Below are 26,007 nucleotides of genomic sequence, written 5' to 3'. Positions count from 1 at the left end.
CAGCCTTGCTTTCAGCTCCCAAGAAGGCCTGCAGCAAAGTCAAGGGGCTGGTGGCCAATTAGTGAGGGGGTTAATCAGGGACCTGGGGACCCCCCAGGGGGTAGGAGGCTGAAGGCAGCCATGGGGTTGACAGAAGCAGGAGCTGCCTGTCATAAGGTTGGGGGAGGGGACAAAGAGGAGGTGGGGGCCTGTCGGTGCTGCAGAGGTGTGCCCATGGATTCCTGATTGCTGACCACTAACAGCAGGAAGCGTGTGTGTGTGTGTGTGTGTGTGTGTGTGTGTGTGTGTACTGTGTGTGAAGTGGTATGTAGATGCATGCAAGTCCTTGAATGTGGCCCTATATGCAATTATGTTAAAATGGCTATGAATATCACCTATTTACATTTTTGTAGGTACATATATGTGTATTTAAAAGTGTGCAGTGGTGTGCAAATGGGTTTGCTTATACAAACAAACCTGTATGTATGTATGTACTGTATACACATGTGTGCAAGAATATAGGTGAGTGTTCCAGCATGCACCCCTGTAACATAAAGTTCATATGTATAATGTTGTATCTAGTGTGCAGATCAAGTGTGCCTGCACAAGTGTGCAAATGCACCCAGGGATGGATATATGCACGGTTTCATGTGTCTCTGAACAGTCAAGTGTCTGGTTCCCACATGTGTGCCCATGTGTATGTGTCTGTGTATGCAGAGATCTTGGCATGGAGTGAGCTGGGGAATGGCAGGCTCCAGGCTGCAGGAGGGAATCTGACAGACGAGGCTTGCTGCAGCCCCCGGCCCTGGGAGCCTGTTTTCCAGCCTGCGGAAGCTGTGAGCCCGTGAACTCATCTTATATTAATAGCTGCTGTCTCCTCACTTATTGCAAGGGAGAGGCGGTCACGGCCCCTGCGGGGCGCAGCACTCAAGGCTGCCCCCACCTCCCACAAGGACCAGGGCTCAGCCCAGCTAGAAGAGAGCCCCTGGTTTTTCCTTCAGTTCAGAGAGCCCCTCTCCTGGCCAGGAAGATAAGAAAGCTGGCGGCTGGGAGGCTTAGTAACCCTCTCCAGACATACAGGCGCATGGATACACACACACACACACACACACACACACACACACCAGGCTGAGCAGCCCAGGGCCTACCTAGCTCCAGAGGAGACTGAGGGAGACAGGAGGCTCAGTATGAAGGGGAGACTCAGCCCTGCTCTCAAGGGCTCTTAGAGGCCCTCTGCCTAAGAGGAAGCTCAGCTTTCTGAGTTCCTGGTCTGAGGAGAGTCATGACCTTGTCTTCAGGAGCCTCTAGTTCTGAGGAGGAGACAGATGTACTCTGATGAGCCTTCAGCTTAAAAGGAAATGTGTGTCCCTGCTGTCAGGGACCCTCTGTTGGAGACAGCATACAGCATGGCCTTCAGGAGGCCTGCTCTGACTTTACCTCTCCTTTATGCTCGGTGGCTCCAGGGGACCAGAAGGAAGGTTTATTGTATAAATTGTTTCTTCTTAAGCTCAACAGGACCCAACAAGGGGTTCCCTGGGGAAGAGTTCCTGGGCGGTAGGGGTAACTGACCTGTCTTTGGAAAGGGGAAAAAAAAAAATCCAAAGAAGCTGGGCGGTGGTGGTGTACGCCTTTAATCCCAGCACTCAGGAGGCAGAGGAAGGCAGATTTCTGAGTTTGAGGCCAGCCTGGTCTACAAAAGTGAGTTCCAGGACAGCCAGGGCTACACAGAGAAACCCTGTCTTTAAAAAAAAAAAAAAAAAAAAAAAATCCAAAGAAAGGAAGACCAGTCTAGTCCACTGCACACACAGGCTCTCCCAAATGCCACAGATCGATCGCTACACTGCCCCCAAACAGAGCAAGAAACTCAGCTGAGGGCCAACACAGACTCCTAGACAAAGGATGGGAGGAGGTTCCTGTGAGCCCGAGCCGGGAGCGTGCAATGAGGATGCACGGGGTCCAGCTGTATGGACCTAGAACAGAAAACGATCTGGGAGAGGCTCCACTGGGATCCAGGGGACTCAGCATGAAGATGCTTTCCGTACAGCGCCACTTCTGAGGGTAAGGTTCAATCTGGAGAAACCAGCTTCACCCTAGCACCCGCACAGGGCCTTCCTACCCCACATGCCTGGCCAACTTTTTTTGACTTGCTCCCAAAACTTACTTCCTAAATCAGTCAAGAAAGAGATTTGGAGGCAGATGTGGCCTGGGTTCAAATCCCAGCTCAATTGACCATAAACGTGACCTTTCTGGGAGGACGTTCTTTCTTTCTTAAGTTGTTGGAGAGTTTCCCGTAGCACAGGCTGGCCTCAAACGCCACATGTAACCTCAGATGACCTGGTGATCATCTCGTCTCCACCTCCCAGATCGTTCAATTACAAGTGTGTGTCTCCAAACCACTTAGTTTGATGGTAGAACCAAGCATGGGGTAAGAGGCAGAGCAGCTAGGGGCCGACTACCCCTCCCCAGACACATACCAGCACAAGCACACACTAGGGATTGAACCTTTGTGCATGTGGGACAAAGACTCTGCCAACAGAACTATAACCCCAGCCTCCAGGAAGGCTTTTGTTTTACTTTCATCTTAAAATTACTCATCTATTCTCTTTCCCAATTTTCTTAATAACTTTTTTTTTTAAAGATTTATTTATTTATATGTAAGTACACTGTAGCTGTCTTCAGACATTCCAGAAGAGGGCGTCAGATCTCGTTACGGATGGTTGTGAGCCACCATGTGGTTGCTGGGATTTGAACTCTGGACCTTCGGAAGAGCAGTCGGGTGCTCTTACCCACTGAGCCATCTCACCAGCCCCCCCCCCAATTTTCTTTTTTTTTTTTTTTTTTTGGTTTTTCGAGACAGGGTTTCTCTTTATAGCTCTGGCTGTCCTGGAGCTCACTTTGTAGACCAGGCTGGCCTCGAACTCAGAAATCCGCCTGCCTCTGCCTCCCGAGTGCTGGGATTAAAGGCGTGCGCCACCACGCCCGGCTTCAATTTTCTTTTTATTCAAGGTTTCAGTCATTAACACTGCAGGGTTGAATTTGTTTTTCTTTTTTAAATAACTGTATATAATTTATTTATTTCATGTATGTGAGTACACTGTCACTGTCTTCAGACACACCAGAAGAGGGCATCAGATCCCATTACAGATGATTGTGAGCCACCATGTGGTTGCTGGGAATTGCACTCAGGACCTCTGGAAGAGCAGTCAGTGCCCTTGACCGCTGAGCCATCTCTCCAGCCCACTTTATATTTGGAAATATTTTATTTTTAATTGTTTGTACGTATGGCTACCTGTGTATGGGCATGTGCCTGTGTGAGCACAGATGTTGGTGGAGGTCTGAAGAGGGCGTTGGATCCCATGAAGCTGGAGTTTCTGGCAGTTGCGCCCTGCCCAATGTGAGTCCTGAGAAGCGAGCTCAGTTCCTTTGTGAGAGCAGTATGTGCTCTTAACTGCTTACGTCATCTCTTCAGCCCTGACTGTAATGATTGGAAACCTTTTTCTAGTTCCTCTACTAGACATTAAGCTATCTGCAAGAACATCAGGGAGTAGGTGATAGCTTGTTACTATCAGAGTTTCTGTAGCCTAGAGAAACCTGGAACTTGCAATCCTCCTGCCTCAGTAACTGGAATTACATAGCACTTTGGGATTTACAAGTCTGTGTCAAGGTGCTCAGGTGCTCAACTTATTCACAAAGCCTTCTTTCACCTCTTTTGTGTTTTTTGTTTGTCTGTTTTTTGAAACAAAGTCTCTCTCTTTTTTTTTAAAGATTTATTTAGGGGCTGGAGAGATGGCTCAGCGGGTAAGAGCACTGACTGCTCTTCCAAAGGTCCTGAGTTCAAATCCCAACAACCACATGGTGGTTCACAACCATCCGTAGTAAGATATGACACCCTCTTCTGGTCTGTCAGCTACAGTGTACTTACATATAATAATAAATAAAATTTTAAAAAGTAGTTAAAAAAAGATTTATTATTTATTTATTATATGTAAGTACACTGTAGCTGTCTTCAGACACACCAGAAGAGGGCATCATATGTTACTACAGATGGTTGTGAGCCACCATGTGGTTGCTGGGATTTGAACTCATGACCTTTGGAAGAGCATTCAGTGCTCTTACCTGCTGAGCCATCTCTCCAGCCCTTTTTTGTTAGAGAGACAGGGTTTCTCTATATAGCCCTGGCTGTCCTGGAACTTACTCTGTAGACCAGGCTGGCCCTCGAACTCAGAAATCCGCCTGTCTCTGTCTCCCAAGGGCTGGGATTAAAGGCGTGTGCCACAGAGTCTCATGTTGCCCAGGATAGCCTTGAACTTACAATGTAGTTTTGGCCAGCCTCGAACCCCGGGTCTTCTGCTTTAATGTCTCAGTGCTGGGAATAGACACGCCATTACATCCAGCATCCATCTTCTTCAAGCATGGAGCATCTGTGCCCTGCTGCTGATGCTGAGGCGCTAGTCTATGAACTGTTTGGCTTCCAGTTTGGCTTGGAGCAGGAGCTTGCCCAGTGAAGAGCTCCTCCCAGGGACCTTCCAAAAAAAAAGGTGAGGAGAGAGGACAGTCAAGGCTCTGCCTGAGCTAGTAGGTATCCCTCACTGTGTGCCTGCGAGTTGGACCCTGGAGCCTCTGTTAGAGAGGGGTCTTGAACTCCAGGAAAAAGAGCAGGAACTTGGGAAATGGAGATAGAACTGTGGTCCCAGCAGACCTGACGCAACTGAATCTGACCAAGCTGCTCATCTTGGGGCCTCAGTTTCTCTAGCTGTGTGATGGTAGAACTGTAACGTAGGCAGAAATGTTCTCATGAGATGGACCGTTCCTTCAGGCTGACCTAGTCAGAGCATGCATACGTAGGTATGTACGGGCGTACATATGTGTGTATATATTCTTGAAATAGAGCCTTACATAGCTGGCTAGCCTCAAATTTGCTATGAGCTGAAGCTGGCCTTTGACTTCTGATTCTCCTTCCTCTCCTCCCCTAGTGTTGAGATAAGACACGCACTGCCACCGTTGTTTGCCTTTCTATGTTATGTGAATGAGTGTCTTGTCTACATGTGTATCTGTCCCCAGCAGAGGGTGCTGGATCCCCTGGAACTGGAGTAACAGGCAGTCCTGAGCCCCCATGTGGGTGGTGGGAATTGAACCCAGGTCCTCTGTAGAAGCAGCCAGTGCTCTTAACTCTTGTTTCTCCACCCTCGCTACGGTGTTGCTAGGGTTTAAGTGCCTTAGGCTGGAATTGAGCTTAATGTGTAGCTGAGGGTGGCCTGGTACCTCATGATCCTCTGGCTTCTGCCTGTCCAACACAGAGAATGCAGACGTGTACAGCCCCAGCTCAGAGCTTCCCTTGACGCTGCCTCTGCTCTTGCGGTGAGCACAGGCTTCCTCCCTTCCTAAGCCCCTGCAGTTCAAGTCTCCAGTTGCGACACTGTTGCGAACACGAGCTCTCCAATGTGGCCACCTCCCAAAAGTGGGCCACTGATCCCAAGGACATAAGGCAAGGTCCAGAAGGTTCTGAGCTCCAGGGTAGGAAAAAAAAAACAACAAAAAAAAAAAAACCAAAAAAACCAACAACAACAGGAAAAGTCATTGTCCAGGAGACTGAGCACAGATTTTTGGAAACAGATGTTCCAGGTTTGAATCCTATCTTGTATTTCTAGCTGTATGACCTCAGCAGTTTTCTCATACATTTATGGTGGAGACCAGATAGCCTGTGCCATCCATCCTAGCTAGGCATGTACCCTTAGCACAATGTAGCCCAGAGCAAACAGTGGAAGGAAGCTATTGCTGTGAAGGGAACTTGCATGGTACAAACATGTTCTGCATACCTAAGCCCTGATCTGTCTACTGTGGACAAGCTGTGGGGCCATTCAAACTAAGAGGAGTATCCTGGTTCTTGTCCCTGGGTAGGGAGGTTCTTGCAAGTTGATACCCAGGATTTGGTCCAAGGGATACTGACTTCCCAGATACCTTACGGGGTCCTACTATCCTGGCTCAACTCCACACTATGCAAATGCACAAACACAAGCATTTATCCAAAAAACATTTTTTTATTGAGTAGGGTTGGGGACTGAACAGGAATGCACTGGGGGCCATAACCCGATTGGCAGAGGGGTGGGGGTACTGGCTCTTGTCCCGCCTCCTCTCGGGCACCTCAGGGTAAGGCCTGGCCCCCAGGCCATGGCTGTGGCGCTGAAAGCCAGGCTGGAGTGAGAGATGGGGGTGCACTTTACAATCCCGACTGCCTTGCCGGGTTGCAATTCCCCCAAATGGCCACCAGAGGGAAGCCGGGCCTCAGCGCAGAGGAATTCTCGGTTGCTCAGGTGATGGCTTCTTAAAAAAATAAAAAACCAGAGGCTGGTGAGTTCCCCCTGCAAACCCGAGCAGTGCGGGCCTGGGGAGGAGGCTCTGGTTTCTATGATTTCTCTGATAAAAAATAAGCAAAAATAACAAAATACGTGGTTTCTCTTTTTCCATCCCACCCCTTCAGAAACTGAGGTCAGAAATGGGGTCATGGAGGCTGAGGATACCCTGGTATGAGCTAGATTTCTAGGTGTGGGTCTCTTTTTTTCCCCCCTTACCACCCATAAGTAAATTTATAAATAAATAAATAATAAATAAATAAATAAACCTTCTTTGTATGTCCACATATATAGAGATAAATCTTTCTCTCATCTAGGCAACTAAGTGATTAACCTCTGACTCTGGAGCTTCGAAATTCAAAAGCGACATGATCAAGGTCAAGTTTCTGGGAAGGAAGATCAAGGACTTGGAATGGTACTGTAAAATTCCCAGCCTTCTGGAACTGCAAACCACTTGGGCTGTGAGACATTTCCGAGTGGGACCCTGACCATCTGGAACATTCTAGAGCCATGCGGTCAGTTGGGGTGGGCCCCCACAGGAATCTTGAATTCGATCCTAAAACACCCAATGTCCTAGAACTCCAGAACCAGCTGGGTCTTAAGGGCGTGGAGCTGGGGATGGGAACTAAGCCCTGGTGGACCTAACACTCTGGAGTTCTATAGTAGTCAAAGCCACAGGTTCACCACAGGTTCACCAGGATGAAACTAGACATCACTAGGGGACCGGGACCGGAATGGAATCTTGGAAGTGGAACAGCAGCAGCAGATGGCCCACAGCACCTTCTGCACGTCTTGGTTGCGGAAGGCGTAGATGACAGGGTTGATCATGGAGTTGTAGGTGGCTGGGAGCAGGGTAAGATAGGTGTAGAGACGGGGAGAGTTGGCATCTCCCAGGAGGCAGTAGACAGTGAAGGGCAACCAACAGGCAGCAAAGGCGCCAAGCACCACGGCCAATGTGGCGATGCCCTTGCGGGTGGCCACGTAGTGAGAGGCAGGCAGCAGGTGTCGTTGGAGGGCGATCTGCTGGGCATGGCGGCAGACGATGCGGCAGATCTGGGCATAGAGCTGCAACATGATGCCAAACACCATGAAGAAGGCGATGGCCAGAACCACCAGATGGTTCTTGGAGAGTGGATAGACCACACCACACGTGGTCAGGCCATCCCGGCAGTTCCAGGCCAGCACGGGAACCAGCCCCAGGCCCAGGGCACCCACCCACACCAAGGCCAGCATCACATAGGTCCGAGTTACCGTTGTCTCTGAGTAGTAAGTGAGAGCGTTGTACAGGGAAAGGTAGCGGTCAACGGTAATGGCCAGGAGGCTGCCGATGCTGGCAGTGAAGGCCATTGCTAGCACGCCGACCAGCATCAAGCTCATCTCTGGTGAGCCAATGCAGAAGTCAGCCGCAAAGTGCAGGACCAGGCCCAGGCCTGCCAGCAGGTCTGCTACGGCCAAGCTACCCACCAGCAGGAACATGGGGGCGCGGAAGGCAGGAGTGCCCACAATGATGGCCACCACCAACGCGTTCTCGCAGGACACCAGGGTGCCTGAGATGCACAGCACCACATCCCAGGCCCTGGGAGAGGGCAGCAGTGTAGCTGGGCCTGTGGGTTCCTCTACTGGGTCCACGCTGCTCACGTTCACACTGCCTGAGCCAGCTGAGAACCAGGCCATAGAGCTTCCTGCACCCCACATCATGGTACCTGTAGAAGAAAGTTCCTATGAGATGCTGGCAGGCCCGTATCCTGACAGGAGGCCCTTGGAGAAAAGAAACCTGTCAGGATAACAGGTAGGGTACCGATGTCCTGCACACCCCACACCCCCAATTCATGTCCTGTGGTTTTTGTCCTCTGATGCCTCCAGGCCTCTAACCAGGGGTCTCTTTTTTCCCGATGGTCCCTTTTCGGTGTCCCTTCACCCTCCCCTCCATTCCTCTAAGTCCTAAAGACCTCTTGGCCACACGTGGTGAAAGAAGTGAATCAAAGCTTACCATAAGTGAATGGGGGAAGCACAGGATTTAAGGTGTGCCCTCAATAGGCTCATGAATAGGGGAGGGAAACACGTCAAGAAGAAGAGCAGTCAGCTCCCTCCCACCAGACACGATGACTTGGTTCCTGAAGCTCCCAGACCCCTCACGATTCACAGCACTGCCAGCCTCAAGCTCCACCCCCAGGCAAAGCCGGTGCAGCTTCTTGCCAGCCCCCACTCGACATTCCCAGGGTAACACCTGGGAACTCATTTCCCCTACACTCTCTCCCAGACTTCTGACTCCGGACAGACACCCCACACACACTGCCCCCTTCTTCCTCCTAACCACTGGGTCTCCCTAGCAGACACCCCCTGGTGGAAGCCGGATTCCTGAGTCAGACCCCTCCTTCTGCCCGGACACCTGGATCTTGGGCCTGACTCCGCCTCCTGCCTTGGACAGCCGAAGCCCCAAATAAGACACCACCCGCTACTCAGACGTCTAGGTGCCCGCCCCAGACGCCTCCTGTTCTCCCAACCTCAGATGACCGCCCGTCCCTCCAGGGCCTCAGGTCCTGCAGGAATGCTCACCCTTTGCCGGGTCATCCCATCATACCACTCGAGCACCCGAACACTTGGTGAGCTGCCTGCTTATGCAGACTCTGCTCATCCAGAGTCCCAGGTACGACCCCCCCCCCCCCCCCCCGACCCTGAGCAGGAGCAAGCAGCCTTCTGCCGGCCCGGCGCCCCTGCACGCTGTGTCCTCCCAGACTCCGGGTACCCGCGGCAGGGCCCACTACTCACCGGTGGCTCAGGACCGGGTGCGGCCGGGCCGCGGGGAGCCTCCACTCAGGTTCAGGCAGAGCAAGGTGTGCGCGGACCCCAAGAAGCCCCCGCGGCCGCGGGAGACGCGGCGTGAGTCACCCCGCCCCGCCCCGCCCCCGGCCACCGGTTTGGTGACGTCAGAAGCCCAGCAGGCCAATGGGCGCTGCGCGCTGGAGCGCAGCGCGTGCTGCGCGGCATAGTAATGAGGCCTCGCGCCGCCCGCTCCCCCATTCATAAAAAGTGACCGTGGCCGCGGCCCCGCCCCCTCCGGAGCCGGCTCTCTGTCCTTGACGCGGCGCCCTCTGCGGGTCGGGGGTTTTGGGGACACTAGTGGGAGAGCCTTAAAAGAGACACGGGAGGTCACAGAGGATGTGGAGAGAGGTCAAGGGATTGGGATAGTCTGCGGGGGTGATAAGTACCTTCGGTGGCAGAAACGAGCTGACATAAGACAGGTGATGGAGCGAAATGGGCGTCCCCGGTGAGGATGACAGGCTCTGCCTCTGATAGGGCCCTGAGGTGACGGTGACAGGAGCACGAGGGAGCAGGGAGGTGGGTGGCTGTGACGATATGAGCACGGTGACAGGATCTTGGAGGATGGCGGCTGTGGGACGTTGACGGTAGCGGTGTGTAGGCCTCCTCAGGACAGCCACAGCATTGTCAGGATGACTGCAGCATGATGGAGCTCGGGGACCCTAGGGTGACAGAAGTGGTGACAAGGCTTTGGAGATGAGTGTGCAGGTGAAGGGACTTCAGGTCACTGTGACCCCGTTAAGTGCTATAAAGGACTGAGGTGATAAAGCTAAATAATGAGGGCTGTGGGGTCCTGAAGTAAAGACCAAATGACTTGTGTGTGGGCCCCAGAGTGAGGGAACAGGGTAGGAAGTCTGACTGGATGGCGACCCAGCAGGTAAGTTGCTGTCAGGACAGGTCCCGTGATGTTGGGGTTGGAATAAGGAGCTGGGTGACGTCACTCATGTGGGCCCAATAGAGTCCTCTCTGCATGGGAGGGTGCGCCTGGCAAGATTTCAAAACCTCAATTATTTATTCAAGGATCTGAAAAGCCAGCGCGAGGGCTGGGGGGGGGGGGTGTCACTTCCCCGAAGCAGCAGGAGATAGGGAGCCGGGAAGAACTTGGAAGCAGAAGGACTCGGCAGCTCCGTGCTCAGAGCAGCCTTCCCGAGCACCCGGCTTAGGTACCCCAGGGGGTGGGGCAGAAAGAAAACTTCCTCTTTCCTAGACCTGCCTGCTCCCTCCCTAGGGAAATGCCCCATCAGATCTAACCCTAGGCACCAGCTCTGTCCTCTCTCCCTTTGATCGTCTCTGGAATGTTCAAGACTTTAGGAGGGTGATGGGAGTCAGGGGTCAGATGTCGGTCTGAGGCTGAGAAAAGGAAGAAGGCCAGGAGTCAGGGAATACGTCATAGCCTCACAGAGATGACAGAGCGTGGGCTGGAGACTGGCAGGGTTTGGGCGGGATATGGGGGTTCAGCTGGTAGAGGAGGTTAGGCTTCCAAGCCTAATCCACGTTTCCGAACCCGTGTGACTTTGAGGCCCAGTTAGGCCCTCTGAAGCTGTTTTTTCATGTCTAAACTGCTGGGGACTGTTGGGGGCAGTTGGCCGGTTAGCAGCACGGGCTGTATATTGGCTGTCAATGGTGTATCTGGCCAGTAGAGGATGTCAGGGAAACACAGGAGGGCACAAAGAAAATGAAGAGTGGTCACAGGCGGCTCTGCCTTTGTGGGACCAGGCTAGATGAGGCTCTCCCGCTGCAGGCTCCTATGGGCAAGATCCCTCAGAGCTCTCCTTTTAGCCATTTCATCCATCAATGGGCTTCCTGACCGGTCACAAATGACCAACCAACCTTCCCCTGTCCTTCCCTCCTCTCTTTGTTATCTTCTCAGGTGTGCAGAACTCCTGCAACAAAATACTCTCCCTAGTTCCCTTTTACTGTTTGCTTGGAGTCTGAGGCTGTCCTACTGTAGGATAAGGCATGTGACAATAATGACTAGGTTTGGTTTGTGCTAGGGACAGTGCCTGATATATAATTGGTATTCAATTACAATTATCTGTTGGATGATGAAACCTTACAGGAACAGTGGAAGAGAGGGAAACAAAGGGGGCAGAGGCGCATGCCTTGAATCCCAGCACTGGGGAGGCAGATCTTGTGAGTTTGAGGCCAGTCTTGTCTACAGAGTGAGTTCCAGGTCAGCCAGGGCTATGCAGAGAGACCTTGTCTCAAAACAAAAACACTCAAGTCTGAGACTGGAGCGATAACTCAATAGTTAAAAGTATGTGTGGCTCTTCCAGAGGACCCAAGGTTGGCTCCCAGAAGCCATGCAGAACCTCACTCATATTCAAAAAAACAACACAGGACAGCCAGGGCTACACAGAGAAACCCTGTCTCAAAAAACCAAAAACAAAACAAAACAAAACCAAAAACCAACCAACCAAACAAACAAACAAAAAACACCCGGTGGTGGTGACGCACACCTTTAATCCCAGCACTCGAAAAAAAAATTTGTCAGGCAATAGTGGTGCACGCCTTTGATCAAGCAGATCTCTTGAGTTCCAGGCCAGCATTGGCTACACAGAAAAACACTGTCTTGAAAAAACAAAGAAGCAAACAAACAAAAATTGAAAATACTCATATATACGTAAAATAATAAATATATAAACAAATTAAAAATAAACAAACCCAGAAAGAGACACAGAAAGAACGGTAGTCCTGATGGGGATATGTCCAACGAGAGGGCAACGGCAGCACAGAACAACAGCACCCAAGACTTGGATGTCCACTCCTCTCCATTCTGAGCCAAGTCAGAGCTCTGGTCTCAGAGATGGGAGCTGGAACAAGGTGCTAGGGCATTGGGATCCAAGTATAGATGAGAGACACCTCTGCTTCTGAGCAGCTGTGTATAGTCAGGGTTCTCAAGAAGGGACTTTGTTGTGATGACTTACAGTCTGTAGTCCAACTACCCCAACAACGGCCAGCTGTGAAGGGAAGTCCAAGGATCTAGTAGTTGCTCAGTCCCACGAGGCTAGTTGTTTCAGCTGGTCTTCTGTAGAAGTAGATTCCAACAGATGCGCTAGCAAGTAAATGCAAGCAGGTAAAGAAAAGCGAATCTTTTTCCAATGTCCTTATGGAGGTCTCCAGCAGAAGGTGTGGCCCAGATTAAAGGTGTGTGCCACCATGCCTGGATCTGAGACTTGTTTTGTCCCAGGCTGACCTTGAACTCCTTGCCTTAGTCTCCTGGCATTAAAGGTGTGTACTACCTTGACTGGGCCTAAGCTTTTCATAGCCACTATGCCTCAAGAGATCTCCATGCCAAGATCCAGGTCAGAAACTTGTATCTTCCAGCATCAAGATCTGGATCACAGGTGAGCCCTCCAATTCTGGATTGTAGTTCATTCCAGATATAGTCAAGGTGACAACCAGGAATAGCCATTACAGGCCATTTGGGAGTTTATTGATCTGCTGGTGAGAATTAGCCAGCAGGGATCGGGACACATTCCTGTAATCTCAGCTCTTGGGAGGTAAAAAAGATCAGGAGTTTGGGGTCACCCTGACTCATGAGACCCTGTGCCAAAATAAAAACAAACTGTCTTATTGCTGTAGATCAAGTCTTCAAAGATGCTCTTGTTGTCAGCCCAACACTGGCCTTGACTTTTCCATTCTGTCCTCCCTACAGCTGTGTGTGTGTGTGTATGTGTGTGTGGTGTGTGTGTGTGTGTGGTGTGTGGTGTGTGGTATGGTGTGTGTATGTGTGTGTGGTGTGGTGTGTGTGTGTGCATGTGGTGTGATGTGTGTATGTGTATGTGGTGTGGTGTATGTGTGGTGTGTGTGTGTGTGTGTGGTGTGTGTGGTATGTGGGTGTGGTGTGGTGTGTGTGTGTGCATGTGGTGTGATGTGTGTGCGTGTGGTGTGGTGTGTGTGTGTGTGGTGTGGTGTGTGTGTGTGTGGTATGTGTGTGTGTGTGTTTAACATGGAGTTTCTCTGTGTATCCCTTACTACTCACTCTGTAGACCAGGCTGCCCTTGAACTCAGAGATCCACCTGCCTTTGCCTCCTGAGTGCTGGGATTAAAGGTGTACACACACACACACACCACTCAGCAGCTTTTTTTTAAAAAGGATTTCTATGGGCTGGAAAGATGGCTCAACAGTTAAGAGCACTGACTGTTCTTCCAGAGGGTCCTGAGTTCCAGCAACCACATGGTGGTTCACAACAATTTTCAGCAACCACATGGTGTAATGGGATCTGATGCCCTCTTCTGGTGTGTCTGAATGCACCTACAGTGTACTCATAAGTAAATCTTTTTTTTTTTTTTAATAAGCATGTGCTACCATAGCACTGTGCCTCATTTATTTATTTATTTTTTTAAGAATTTTTTTTTTATTATTATATGTAAGTACACTGTAGCTGTCTTCAGACACTCCAGAAGAGGGCACCAGATCTCGTTACGGATGGTTGTGAGCCACCATGTGGTTGCTGGGATTTGAACTCTGGACCATTGGAAGAGCAGTCGGGTGCTCTTACCCACTGAGCCATCTCACCAGCCCCCCCCCCTTTTTTTTTTTTTTTTAAGGATTTTTATTTTTACTTGTGAGTATGTATGTATTTCTATGTGGAGTGTATGCCATGAATGTACTCACACAGGCCAGAAGGTGGTATCAAATCCCTTAGAGCAGAGTTATATATGTGGTTGTGAGCTTTCTGAAATGGGTACTAGGTCCTTTAACAGAGCAGTAAGTGCTCATAACTGTGGAGCCATTTCTCCAGCACTCACCCCCCCATCCCTGACCCCAGCTGTTTGCTTGAGATCTCCAGTTGATATGGGCCATATCCTGCAATCTGTTTTTGGATTGATTTTTCTTTATAGGATAATTATAAACTCCACCCAAGCAAGTTGTGTCCCTCCACAGTGCCCCCATCACTAAAACAGGTTCCGAATCTAAGTATAAAGACGACATCCTGAGTAGTCTTGGACGTTTGGGTTAATTTTCTTCAAATTTCCGTCTTAGTGACAGTTACCAACCTACAGTGAGGACATTAGTGACCAGTTGTTTCTACTGAAGTAAGCAGATGGTCAGGGGCTTCCTTATTGCACGTCACCACGTTCTTCATGGGGAAGGTTGCCTCTCACTGCCAGGGAGGGAGAGTGGGAAAGTTTTTCTAACGTGAGAACCCTTGGAGGCTCAGACTGAGTAAGGCCATAGATTTTAACATATGTGCTCTCTCAGGTGCCAAAGAGTACGGGAGGGAGGGAGGGAGGGAGGGAGAGAGAGAGAGAGAAACAGAGAGACAAAGACAGAGGGACAGAACGAGAGGAGACATCCTATAGCCCAAACTGGCCTCAGACTTGTGGTAGGAGTCCTCTCTGGCTAAGATTATAGGTGTGAGCCATTATGTCTGGCTGGGGTCACCTCTTCTCCTCTGCTCTCTCCTCCCCAGACCTTTTGTCCACGGGAAGTGCAGCTCTACGTGCCCACACACACACACACACACACACACAAACACGTGCCAATTTCTCCCACCAACAACCCTACAAAGTTAAGGGGCAGAGCCCACATTTCATGGAGGTCAAGGGACTTTTCCAAAACTACACTGCAAGTGGTAGAACTGGATGAGATAGCAGCCTCACCCCCAAAGGGGCAGCTCACTGACAGACTTGCAGTTCCTCATGTGGCCACCAGATGGCTGTGCGCCTTCCTGCCAGGTGAAACTTTTTTTTTTTTTTCTTTTGAGCCAGGGTCTCAAGCAGCCAAGGCTGACCTCCATCTCCACGTCCAGAGTGCTGTTGTTACAGGCATTCTCCATCACACGTGGTCTTATGTGGTGAAGGGACGAGACCCAGGATTCCTGCATGCTAAACAAGTACCCCCCCCCCCCACACACACACACACATACAGTGGAGCATGTAGACCAGGGAACAAATGGGTAGTTAATTATGCATGGATGCTCGCTCGGAAGGAGAGCAGGCATGGGCATGGAGAATAACTAGGAGAGGTCTTGCCGGCAGAGAGGTTAAGAACTGAGTCACTTGAGGGAACAGGTGAATTTGAGTTTCCTGCACAGGACACAGCAAGTGGACAGTCCCTCCAGGAGGGGAAGCCTGTGAGGACCAGAGAGGGGGCTGATAAACAGAAGAGACAAGCGAGTGCAGGGGCTGAGCCCAGAAGGCATCAGGAGAGACTCAGTGGGTGATAGAGGGCCGTGAGCTGGAAGGCACTGGGGTTGAGGGGTCACAGGGCCTGGGCAGTTCTGCTTCCAAGGATCATTCTTAGTTGGGGCCCAAAGGATTCCTTAGCTAGACAGATGGAGCCACGGGTAGAGAGCTGGATAAGGCAAGAAGAATGACTTGTTATCTCAGAAGTGAGATGACTGGGAAAACCCTCCACAAGCAAGATACTGCCAGAGTCAGGAATCCAAGGGTTCTGCATGGGGTGGAGGTTGGGGGGGGGGGGTCAGCGAACAAGCTGCTAACTGGAGGAGATGTGGACATCTGTGTGAGGGCCAGCTCAGGGAGGGGCTGTAGGCTAGGGCCCAGGAGTCATGGGACATTGAGTCTGAGGATTTTGGAGTTTTGGTTTTCTGTTTTGTTTTGCTTTTTTGAGACAGGGTTTCTCTGGCCCCTGGCTATCCTGGAACTCGCTCTGTGTACATCAGGCCTCGAACTCAGAGATCTGGCTGCCTCTGCCTCCTGAGTGCTAGGATTAAAGGCTTGTGCTACCACTGCCCTGCTGAGTCTGAGGATTTGAACTCGGGGCAAGAGCCAGGGTGAAAACAAAACACTGAGATCCAACCTGGGTGATTGACAGAGAGGAGCACAGAAACTGGGGCTTTCCCGTGTGGATGACAGGAAATAGAGGCCTAATAGTACTCAGATGGAGGTGCACAGGAAACAGACCCCCCACCCCCACCCCCACCCAGTCCTAGCTGAGGTATAACTTCCCCTGAGCAGCTGCCAATTAAAGATGACAGACAGCTCCTGTCGTGGGGCAGTTGTGGACATTAGCTAAGTAGCTCTGATTAGAATATATTTTACATCTCCATGGTAGCAGGGGGTTATGGGGACTGGAGAGTTGGCTCTGTGATTAAGAGCAGTGGTTACTCTTCCCAAGGAGTCAGAATTGATCTCCCAACACCCACACAGAGGCTCACACCCCCTTTATAAATCTTTTTGCTGCTGTTTTGAGACAGGAGTTCTCTATGTAGCTGTCTTGGAACTTCCTATGGAGACCAGGCTGGCTCAGACTTACAGAGATCTGTGTCCTTCTCACATGTTTGGATTGAAGGCATGTGCTACCATGCCCAGCTGATCTTCTATAACTCCAATTCCAGGGGATCCAGTACCCTCTTCTGGCCTCTGAGGGCACCAGGTGCATACATGGTACACAGACATAAATGCAGATTTAACACTTGTATCCCTATAACAAAGTAAATTTTTACTTTTTAATTAAAAATGGGAGGGGTGCTGATTTTCAGTTATGGGTGTGGTAGCTGCGGTAGCCGGGACTGGTGTGGAGGTGGAGATTTAGAGATTTCTTGGTTACTGTTGTCGCTATGAGGTTCAAATTCAGGGCCATGCAATGCTAAGCAAGCGCTTTATTGCTGAGCTACATCTCCAGCCCTTGTTTGGAAAGGTGCAGGACAGGGTCTCATTGATGTAGCCCAAGTTGGCTTAAAATCTACAACCCTCCTGCCCCAGCCTCCCAAGTACTGGGGGACAGATATCTGCTCCTTTGGTGATATTATTATTATTATTTTAATGTATATGAGTGGATATTTTACCTGAATATATGTCTGTGTACCACTTTCATGCCTGGTGTCTGTGGAGACCAGAGTGTCATGCTGGATCCCCTGGAACTAGAGTTACAGGTATTTGTGGGCCACCCTATGGACCTAGAATCAAACGTAGATTTGGAAGAGCAGCCAGTGCTTCTCATTACTATGCCATCTCTCCAGCCCCGCCCCCCACCTCTTTGTTGTTTTGAGGCATAGTCTTGCTGTCATCCTGGCTATCCTGGAACTATCCTGTAGATCAGGTTGTCCCCAAAATTCACAGAGATCTGACTATCTCTGTCTCTGGAGTGCTGGGATTAAAGGTATGTGTCACTATGCCAGGTTAACACCTTTCTCCCACCTCCCAGGTTTTAAGGCAAGGGTTCTTTAGCCTAGGTTGGCTCTCTCTCTGTAGCAAAGGTCAACCTTGAACTTCTAATTCTTCTGTTTCTACCACCCAAGCGCTGGGACTGCACAAGGTACCAGGCTGGTTAGTGCTAGAGATGAATCCTGGGCTAGGCATGCCAGTCAAGCATCCTACCAAATGAACCACATCCCTCGCCTTACTCAGTGGCTTTTAAGTGGGACCTGACAGCAGAAGAATAGCCAAGATGATCACAGGAGAGGGCAGACTAAGGGTCAGGACTAAGAGGGCCACACCGGATTAAGAAGTTGGCGGAGGAAAGGGGGATATCTGAAAAGGGACTGAGAATCGGCTGTGCCAGGACAGGAGAGTGACCACGAGGCAGATCCCCCAAAGGCTCAGTGATCTAGTAATGGCACCACTTATGACCCAGAGATGTGATGAGCTGGAGGCAGGACGGCATGGTGTTCCCACGGCTGGGAATAGCCAGCCAAAGGTGAGGTGTAGCTGAGTCCCGGCCCAGCCTTCAACAGACCAGAGGGTGTGTATTATGTGGTATAGCAAGAATCGAGTTCCAAATTAACCACTGTGGGTTCAGACGGCTCACTCGCCTCACCTGTGAGACAGGGTTAAAAACAATCTCTAGGGGTTGGAGAGATGGCTCAGAGGTTAGAGCAACTGGCTGCTCTCCCAGAGCTCCTGAGTTTCGTTCCCAGCACCCACAGTGTCTCACAACCATCTGTAATGGGATCCGATGCCCTCTTCTGGTGTGTCTGGAGACAGTGACAGTGTACTTATATACATAAAATGAACAAATAAATCTTAACCAAAAAAAAAAAATAATAATAAATCTTTAGGGTTTATAGTGGGCTCTCAACCTCCTTAACGCTGGGACCCTTTAATACATCTTGTGGCGACCTCCCAACCATAAAATTATTTTGTAATTTTGCTACTGTCGTGAATCATAATGTAAATAATGTTTTTGAAATAGAGGCTCACCTAAGGGGGTCCCGGCCCATAGGTCGAGTTAGGTGGTGGCATAGGCCTTTAATCTCAGCTCTGGTCTACAATAATGAGTTCCGGGACAGTCAGAGCTACACAAGTGATTCCCTAAAAACTCACCAAAACGTAGTTGCTATGTTGACAAGGCCTGTTCTCACAGAGATCCTCCCGCCTTGAAGCTGCCCCTCAAGGACCAGGTGGCACGAGTCTTAAACCCATCCCTTTTGTTCAGGCCCCGCCTTAAATCGCTCTACCTGGACCCTCCCAGAGGTCTCATCCTCTAGCCACGCCCACAAGGCAACCACGCTCCAGCCTGGCCACGCCTCCGCTGCCCAGGTTTGGCTCTGGCTAGCTGGGCGAGTGGAGTCAAGAAAGGACGCAACACCACACCAGCTGTCCGCCGACCCCCAGTCCCGGCCCCCGCGCCCATGGCCGCACCCGGACCCCGCGCCTTGCGTGCTGCTCTCTGCGGCGGTTGTTGTTGCCTTCTCCTGTGTGCCCAGCTGGTTCTAGCTGGTAATGCTGAGCAGGATCTGACCAGGGGTCCAGGCAGGTGGAAGGTGTAGCTCACTTTAGCTGCTTCTTCCAGCACAGTAGGCTTGTCAAGGGAGGGAACGTTTTTGACCTCTGCAGGACTCCAGGGCTGTGTTGAGACCATAGTGCCTATTTAGAGGTTCCAGGTGTGGGGGACTAGGAGCCTTAGCTGAGTGTGGAAGAGGTCACCCCTGGGAACTTCAGGAGTGTGTATGGAAAGAGGTTGGGGGTTGGGGGAGGGCAGCTGGGTGAGTTTAAGCAGGGCTGGGGGGAGCTCCAGACCTGTGCTGAGGTGCGAGTCGTCGCTGTAGTGGGAGATGTATTGCAGCCTGGCACCTGGCTTTCTGCCGCTTTCTGCCCATTTGCACCCCCCCCCCCACTCTCAGGTAAAGGAGCTCGTGGCTTTGGGCGGGGAGCCCTGCTCCGCCTGGACGTTTGGCCTACTACCCAAGGGGGCTGCAAACACCTGGGACACTGTGAACACTGTGTGGACAGAACCCACAACTTCTCGATTTGTGTCTGGCAGCAATGTGGGCCAGAGGAGCCAGGTATGTAGTTGAGCCCTCCTTGGGAACATCCTCTTGTCTATACGGCACCACCACTCCCAACTTTCTCTCCAAACCCCTTCTCTGTTTCTTCTCCCACCAGGACACTGTGTGGCCCAAGCTGAAGTGGTCAAGGAGGGTTGCTCAATCTATAATCACTCAGAGTCATGCCCAGGTAAGCGAAGGGAGGGGAGTGAGGTGTCCCCAGCCACAGTCTCTCAGGAAGTAGACTGCACCCATGAACTGTTGACTTCTCCGTCAGGAACCGTTGTATCATGCCCTGGCTGGTATCTTGGCCTATAATTTGGTCCAGCATGCCCAGGAGCTTGTGGGAGCTAGCACCCTCTGCTGAGGAGGTCTTTGGAGTGGAGGGGTCTTCCTGAAGCAAGTGACATTAGAGACCAGCCTTGTAGATAGAGCACAGCTAGGGGAGGAGACCGGCTGACCAGGCTTAAATGGGGTAGGGGTGTGATCGGAACAGGAAGTGGGTCCAGCTACTGGCCCAGGCTCAGGATTGGGATTCCTGATAGCAAGGAGAGGGGTTTTATTGTGGATGCCCTGTCTCCTCAGCTTCCCGTCATCATTCCACAGAGGAACCGAAGCCAAGTACCACAGGTAGGGTCCTCCCCGGGGAATGGGGACAGGGCAGCTGCAGAAGGAGAGGCAGCTTGAGGCACGGACACTGAGGGCCCATAACCTCAGTCCTCCGAGTTCTCTCCCAGTGCGTTTTGACACCTGGAAGGTGGGTTGACTGGATTCTTCCCTCCCAGTGCCACAAGGGCTTCTGAGTCTGTGGAAGGCCCATTAAGCATCTGACACATGGAAAGCAGTCAGAAAAGGGCAGCTTCCCTCCCCACCGGTTCTGGGAACTCAGGGTGACCCCCCCCCTCCAGAGCTGAGGAGGTGTGGCTTCAGCTGCCCTCCTTGACCACCTGCTGCAAGCTGAGGTCTCCACAGTGGGTTCCCAGCAGAGCTGGGAAGGAACCCCATCTGTCTCTAGGTCCCCGCACTCCTGCTCCGAGGCCTGGAGGTCACTAAACTTAGTCAGGATGGCTGAAGAGGCTCTTGGTTAATTAAAGCCGGAAACTGATCTTAAGGAATAAATTATTGATGGCTCAGCTCCCTCAGCCTGAGCCCCAGATCTGCCGTGCCCAGCTCACGGCTTCCCTTTCTCTCCTCTGCCCCCAGCACCCTCCTCTGCAGCTCTAGGCCTCAGCCAGCACAGCCATCCTTCCATTTCCTGTTCTTAGATTCTGCACCGTCCACGTCCTCTGGAAAGGGGACCCTGTTCCCATTTGGGCCCCTTGTCCCAGAATGATTTTCCCCTCCCCAGTGGTTTCCTGCCCTGGGCACCTGGCCCAGGGCCTGAAATCAAATCCCTGGTCAGAATTGATGGGTAATGTGGTACAGCTGGTAACCACTGACGCCTAGACTACCGACTGCAGCGCTGTGACCCTGCCCTACAAAAGGGGAAGGGCAGGGAGCCAGCCAGGTCTGGCCCATAGTGTTCACGTGCCTGCTCAGTAGGGTGCTGGCCTTTCCTCTGGTCCTTCCTTTCTTGGTGACGATTCCAAGCTTAGAAGTCCAAAGGACTGTGCCTGTTTCATCTGTGCTTCAAGCCCTTAGCTGGAAGGGGGTTTGGTGGCTGAGCTTCAGGTCCATCCTTCCTCTACTGAGCTAGTAAGGGACAGGGAGGGTACAGGAGCACTTGGTCACTGTTGGTCCCATGTAACCAGGAGGCACAGAGAGGGTGTGTGTGTGTGTGTGTTTGTGTCTGTGTGTTACTGTGGGGACTGAGCCCAAGGCCTCACTACACAAGCTAAGAGGGCTTCACCACTCAACTGCATCTCCCAGCCCCTAATTGGACTCCAGAGCATGTTAGCCTAGGCCAGGGTCTTGAGGGCTTAAAGCCTCAAGGCATCAGTTGAGGGATGAGTCTGGGATCTCCATGGCCTGTTGTGACCTCCACTCTGCCTCATTCTGCAGGGAGTTCCCCCATCCCTGAAGACCACAGCCCAGGTTTTGATGGAGCTAGCTTTATTGGGGGCATCGTGCTGGTACTGAGCCTGCAAGCGACAGCTTTCTTTGTGCTTCGCTTCCTCAAGGCCAAGGAGAGCACTTACCAGACACTGTGAGTACAGGGCCAGCAGAGTCTGGCTGCATTCCCTACACCTCCTGCCTGGCAACTGTCTTCCATGGGGTGGTCCTAAGGACAGTGACTCCCCTCCAACCATCCCCCTACCCCCACCCATGGGAGCCATGCCTCCTCTCTCTATCTGAGGTTATCCCTGCCAGATGTTGGGTGGGACCTGAGTTCAGTGTCTGAGAATCCAGCTGAGCCTTTGTGTCTTTATCTCCTCATGCTGCCAGCAGGGAAGAGAACCAGTAGGTGACAGCCCCAGGCCAGTCCTCCTCCCGCTGCAGCCCTGGGCAGCAGCTAGGGCCGTGTGTGCACAGTGTGGTTTTTCTCTCTGAGGAAGGGGCTGGGCGAGGCTTCTGTGTGCCTGCTGTGTGCTGTGGGACCAGTTGTGCAGCCTGCATTCAAGTGTTTGTTCTTCCAGCTGTGCTGCCTGCTCTCTGGAAAGTGGGGTGCGGGATCCTCGCCTCTGAGTGTTCTCTCTGTCTGGCCTCCACAGAATCTGACCCCAGTGGTCCTGGCTCCACCTTGAAGGGACAGAGGACCACTTGGTTGCCTTATGGGCACTGGGGGTGGGACAAATATTGGCCACCAGTTTCTGGTCCCTGTAGGCACAAGGGCACCACGCAGGCTTAGTGCTGATGGCTGACATTTCCTGTCCTGGGTCTGGTACCTGCAGCTGAGAGCACCCTCCATCCACCTCGTGTCTCATCCAGCCTGCTGGGCCCCCTGAGCTGCTGCCTCTGCCCACCAACCCACTCTGTAGTCTCCCCTCAAATAAAGGACCTGTTTCCACCCTATGATTCCTGACCTATGTCTTGGGCTACATGTGAATCGGATGGGGTGAGGGAGGAATGTCTGTCTAGTATTGTTGTGATCCCTCCCCTCTTTAAGATATTTTCAAGGTGGGGGAGAGCAGCAAGATGGCCCACTGGGTAAAGGGACTTGCTGTGTAACCCTGACGACCTGAGTCTAATCCCTAGAACCCACAGAGTGGAAAGAGAAAACACCGGCTCGTGCAAGTTGTCCCCTAACCGTCACACGTGTATGTGTCAGAGCCCCAAACAAATACTAAAAATATTAAAATTTTAAACAGATATTTAAGCTGGGCAGTGGTGGTGCACGCTTTTAATCCCAGCACTTGGGAGACAGAGGCAGGTGGATTTCTGAGTTCGAGACCAGCCTGGTCTACAGAGTGAATTCCAGGACAGCCAAGGCTATACAAAGAAACCCTGTCTTGAAAACCAAAAAAAAAAAAAAAAAAAGATATTTTTAAGCTAGGTCTTGGGAGTCAGGTGTGTGTGGGGGGGTGTATCTAGCAGTCAGGAGTTCAAGGCCAGCCACAGCTTCTAAGATAGCCGTGCCTACATAAGGCTCTGCCTCAAAAGAAAAAAAAAGTAATTTATTTTCAAGCCAGGCATTGTGTGTGGTGCATACCTGTCATGTCAGCCTTTGGTAGGAAAAGTAGGAGGGCCAGGTCATCGTCACAGTTATGGCGAGGAAGCAAGCGACTGAGTGCAAGGCTAGCCCACGTCACACAAGACCTTGTCTCAAAATATCAAAACCAGCCCAACAAAAAAGGAATTTCATCTGGGATATCTTTTTCTCAGGTTAATTTTAGTTTTATATGAGTGTGTTCGTGTGTGTGTGTGTGTGTGTGTGTGGTGTGTGTAATTGTATCTGTCTGTGGCATGAGTGCTTGGCATGGGGCTAATGTATCCGTGTGTAGTGCATGTGGGCATGCAGGAGTCACAGAAGGATGCTGGGTGTCTCCTCTGTTTTTCTTTACTGCTGTGAGGCAGGGTCTCTCACTGTGCTGGAAGCTTGACTTTTTTTGGCTAGCTGGTTGACCAGATAACCTCTTGGAACCTGGCTCTGTCTGCTCCCCTCTGCCCTGAGGGTAGCTCAGCCACTCCTTGCTCCTAACAGGAGACACCACCTAGGGCTGGGGATGTGACTCAGTGGGTAAAAACCATTTCTGTGTAAACAGGAGACCCTGAGTTTGAACCTCCAGCTGCTGGAGAGGCTGGGCTGGTGTTGGAGTCTGAGATTCCTGACTCTAGCCTGAGCAGAACATCAGGATTCCCTTCTGGAAGCCTCTTTCATCCCTAAAGTTAAGCATCTGCCCTAAGGCCGGGCGGCGGGGGTGGGGGGGTGGGGGGGGCAGGACTCTCGAGACTCTGGCAGGCAGAAGGCCTCTCAGACTGATGACAGTTCTGGGACTAAACTTGCTGCCAGGTCTGTATTTGGGTCTTATTTAGAACATTCCGTCCTAGCTGGGCTAGGAGGTTGCAGACTCAGCCAGTGCCAACTGAAGCAAGGAACTTCACAGCTCTGGGCCTCAGTTTCCTTATCTGTAAAGTGGGACGGCACCTTGGTTAGATGTGGAAAGGCACAGAGCAGGTGGTAGGCTTCCAGGAACACAGTGGTCTCTGCCTTCGAATCCCATGCTCCCAAGGGGGCCTCTGGTTGCTACTTGGCCTTGGGGTTAATCTGCTACCCACGTATGGAGTCACCAGCCACATGTCCAGCTGCTCTCGCTGCCCCACCTCTGTCCGCTCAGGCACCAGCATCCCCTTTGCGGGTTCTCTAGTTCTCTCCGGTTTCTGGGCATCTGGTTCTCCAAGCCCCCAAGCTTGCTTCCTTCTGCCGTACCATAGACCTTGCCTGAGCTTATTCTGCACGATTGCTTCCCCGCGTCTGCCTCACTGATCAAAGGCTGTCTTTTCATTTAAAAGCAGCAAATGTCTCTGATTGGAAATAAAGGACTAGACATTTACAGTGAGAATGAGAGAAGCGGCAGAGGTGACTCTGTGGTTAAGAATGTTTACCGCTGGGCTGGTGAGATGGCTCAGTGGGTAAGAGCACCCGACTGCTCTTCCGAAGGTCCAGAGTTCAAATCCCAGCAACCACATGGTGGCTCACAACCATCCGTAACGAGATCTGGCGCCCTCTTCTGGAGTGTGTGAAGACAGCTACAGTGTACTTACATATAATAAATAAATAAATCTTAAAAAAAAAAAAAAAAAAAGAATGTTTACCGCTCTTGTAGGGGACCTGTTTGGTTCCCAGCACCCACATCAGGGGGCTCAAAACCGCCTGGGACTCTGGCTCCAGGAAATGTTCTATTCTAAACAACTCAGGACCTGCCCTCATGTACACATAATTAAAATTTTTAAAAAACTGGGCCGTGGTGGCGCACCCCTTTAGTTCCAGCACTCGGGAGGCAGAGGCAGGCAGATTTCTGAGTTCGAGGCCAGCCTGGTCTACAGAGTGAGTTCCAGGACAGCCAGCGCTATACAGAGAAACCCTGTCTCAAAAAAAAGGGAGCTGGAGAGATTGCTCAGTGGTTAAGGCTCTTCCAGAGGGCCCAGGTTCAAATCCCAGCATGCACAGAGCAACTCACAACTTTATTTTATTTTATTTATTTTATTTTATTTTATTCTAAGATCTGACACTTGCAAATAGACAATACACGCAGGCAAATGCACATAAAATGAAGGTAAATAAATCAAAAGTTTAGAAAATTGAAATTACAGGAAAAAAAATTGTTTTTTGTTTGTTTTCAGACAGGCTTTCTCTCTGTGTATCCCTGACTGGCTTGGAGCTTACTATGTAGACCAGGCTGGCCTCAGATTCACACAGACATTTCTCTGCCTCATGAGTGCTGGAACTAAAGGCTTGTGCACCATGCCAAATCCAAAATAAAATCTCAAAGAAAAAAAAGTTGGAGGGCTGGAGAGATGGCTCAGAGGTTAAGAGCACTGACTGCTCTTCCAGAGGTCCTGCGTTCAATTCCCAGCAACCACATGGTGGCTCACAACCATCTGTAATGGGATCCGATGCCCTCTTCTGGTATGTCTGAAGACAGCTACAATGTATTTGTACTGGCTATTTTTGTGTCAACTTGACACAGCTGGAGTTATCACAGAGAAAGGAGCTTCAGTTGAGGAAATGCCTCCATGAGATCCAACTGTAAGGCATTTTCTCAATTAGTGATCAAGGGGGAAAGGCCCCTTGTGGGTGGGACCATCCCTGGGCTGGTAGTCTTGGGTTCTATAAGAGAGTAGGCTGAGCAAGCCAGGCAAGGCAAGACAGTAAAGAACACCCCTCCATGGCCTCTGTATCAGCTCCTGCTCCCTAACCTGTCTGAGTTCCAGTCCTGACTTCCTTTGGTGATGAACAGCAGCATGGAAGTGTAAGCTGAATAAACCCTTTCCTCCCCAACTTGCTTCTTGGTCATGGTGTTTGTGCAGGAATAGAAACCCTGACTAAGACAAATTGGTACCAGCAGAGTGGGGTATTCCTGTGACAACCTGACCATGTTTTGAGGAGGACTGTGGAAGGACTTTGGAACTTTGGGCTTGAAGATCCATTTGTTGTTAAGAGATCTGTCAGATGTTGTGTAGGAGCTTGGAAGATAATGTTGAGAACAGTGCAGAAGATGGAGGTCTGGTTTGTGAAATTTCAGAGGGAAAATTAAAGACTCTTTTTAGGGCCATTGTTACTTTTGTTGTGAAGATTT

The 26,007-nt window shown here is 51.1% G+C and overlaps 2 protein-coding genes across 2 annotated transcripts; one reads left to right on the top strand and one right to left on the bottom strand.

The window, feature by feature from the left end:
• Positions 1 to 6,546: 6,546 nt before the first annotated feature.
• Gpr3 (G protein-coupled receptor 3) lies at positions 6,547 to 9,174 on the bottom strand. The gene is made up of 2 exons (XM_021161387.2): positions 9,099 to 9,174; positions 6,547 to 8,032 (listed from the first exon to the last, which is right to left on the bottom strand). Exon 2 carries the CDS (start codon positions 8,025 to 8,027, stop codon positions 7,035 to 7,037), a length of 993 nt encoding a protein of 330 aa, XP_021017046.1. The 5' UTR covers positions 8,028 to 8,032; positions 9,099 to 9,174; the 3' UTR covers positions 6,547 to 7,034.
• A 9,329-nt stretch (positions 9,175 to 18,503) lies between these two features.
• Cd164l2 (CD164 molecule like 2) lies at positions 18,504 to 21,480 on the top strand. The gene is made up of 5 exons (XM_021161444.3): positions 18,504 to 18,782; positions 19,187 to 19,348; positions 19,449 to 19,520; positions 19,916 to 19,960; positions 21,332 to 21,480. Exons 1-5 carry the CDS (start codon positions 18,695 to 18,697, stop codon positions 21,478 to 21,480), a joined length of 516 nt encoding a protein of 171 aa, XP_021017103.2. The 5' UTR covers positions 18,504 to 18,694.
• Positions 21,481 to 26,007: the final 4,527 nt, after the last annotated feature.

The sequence above is a fragment of the Mus caroli genome, unplaced genomic scaffold (genome assembly GCF_978045245.1).
Source record: "Mus caroli unplaced genomic scaffold, Mus_caroli_1 scaffold_6, whole genome shotgun sequence".
Taxonomy (NCBI): Eukaryota; Metazoa; Chordata; class Mammalia; order Rodentia; family Muridae; genus Mus; species Mus caroli.
The sequence above is the reverse complement of the archived record's forward strand: the minus strand, read 5'-3'. Positions and strand labels throughout refer to the sequence as shown.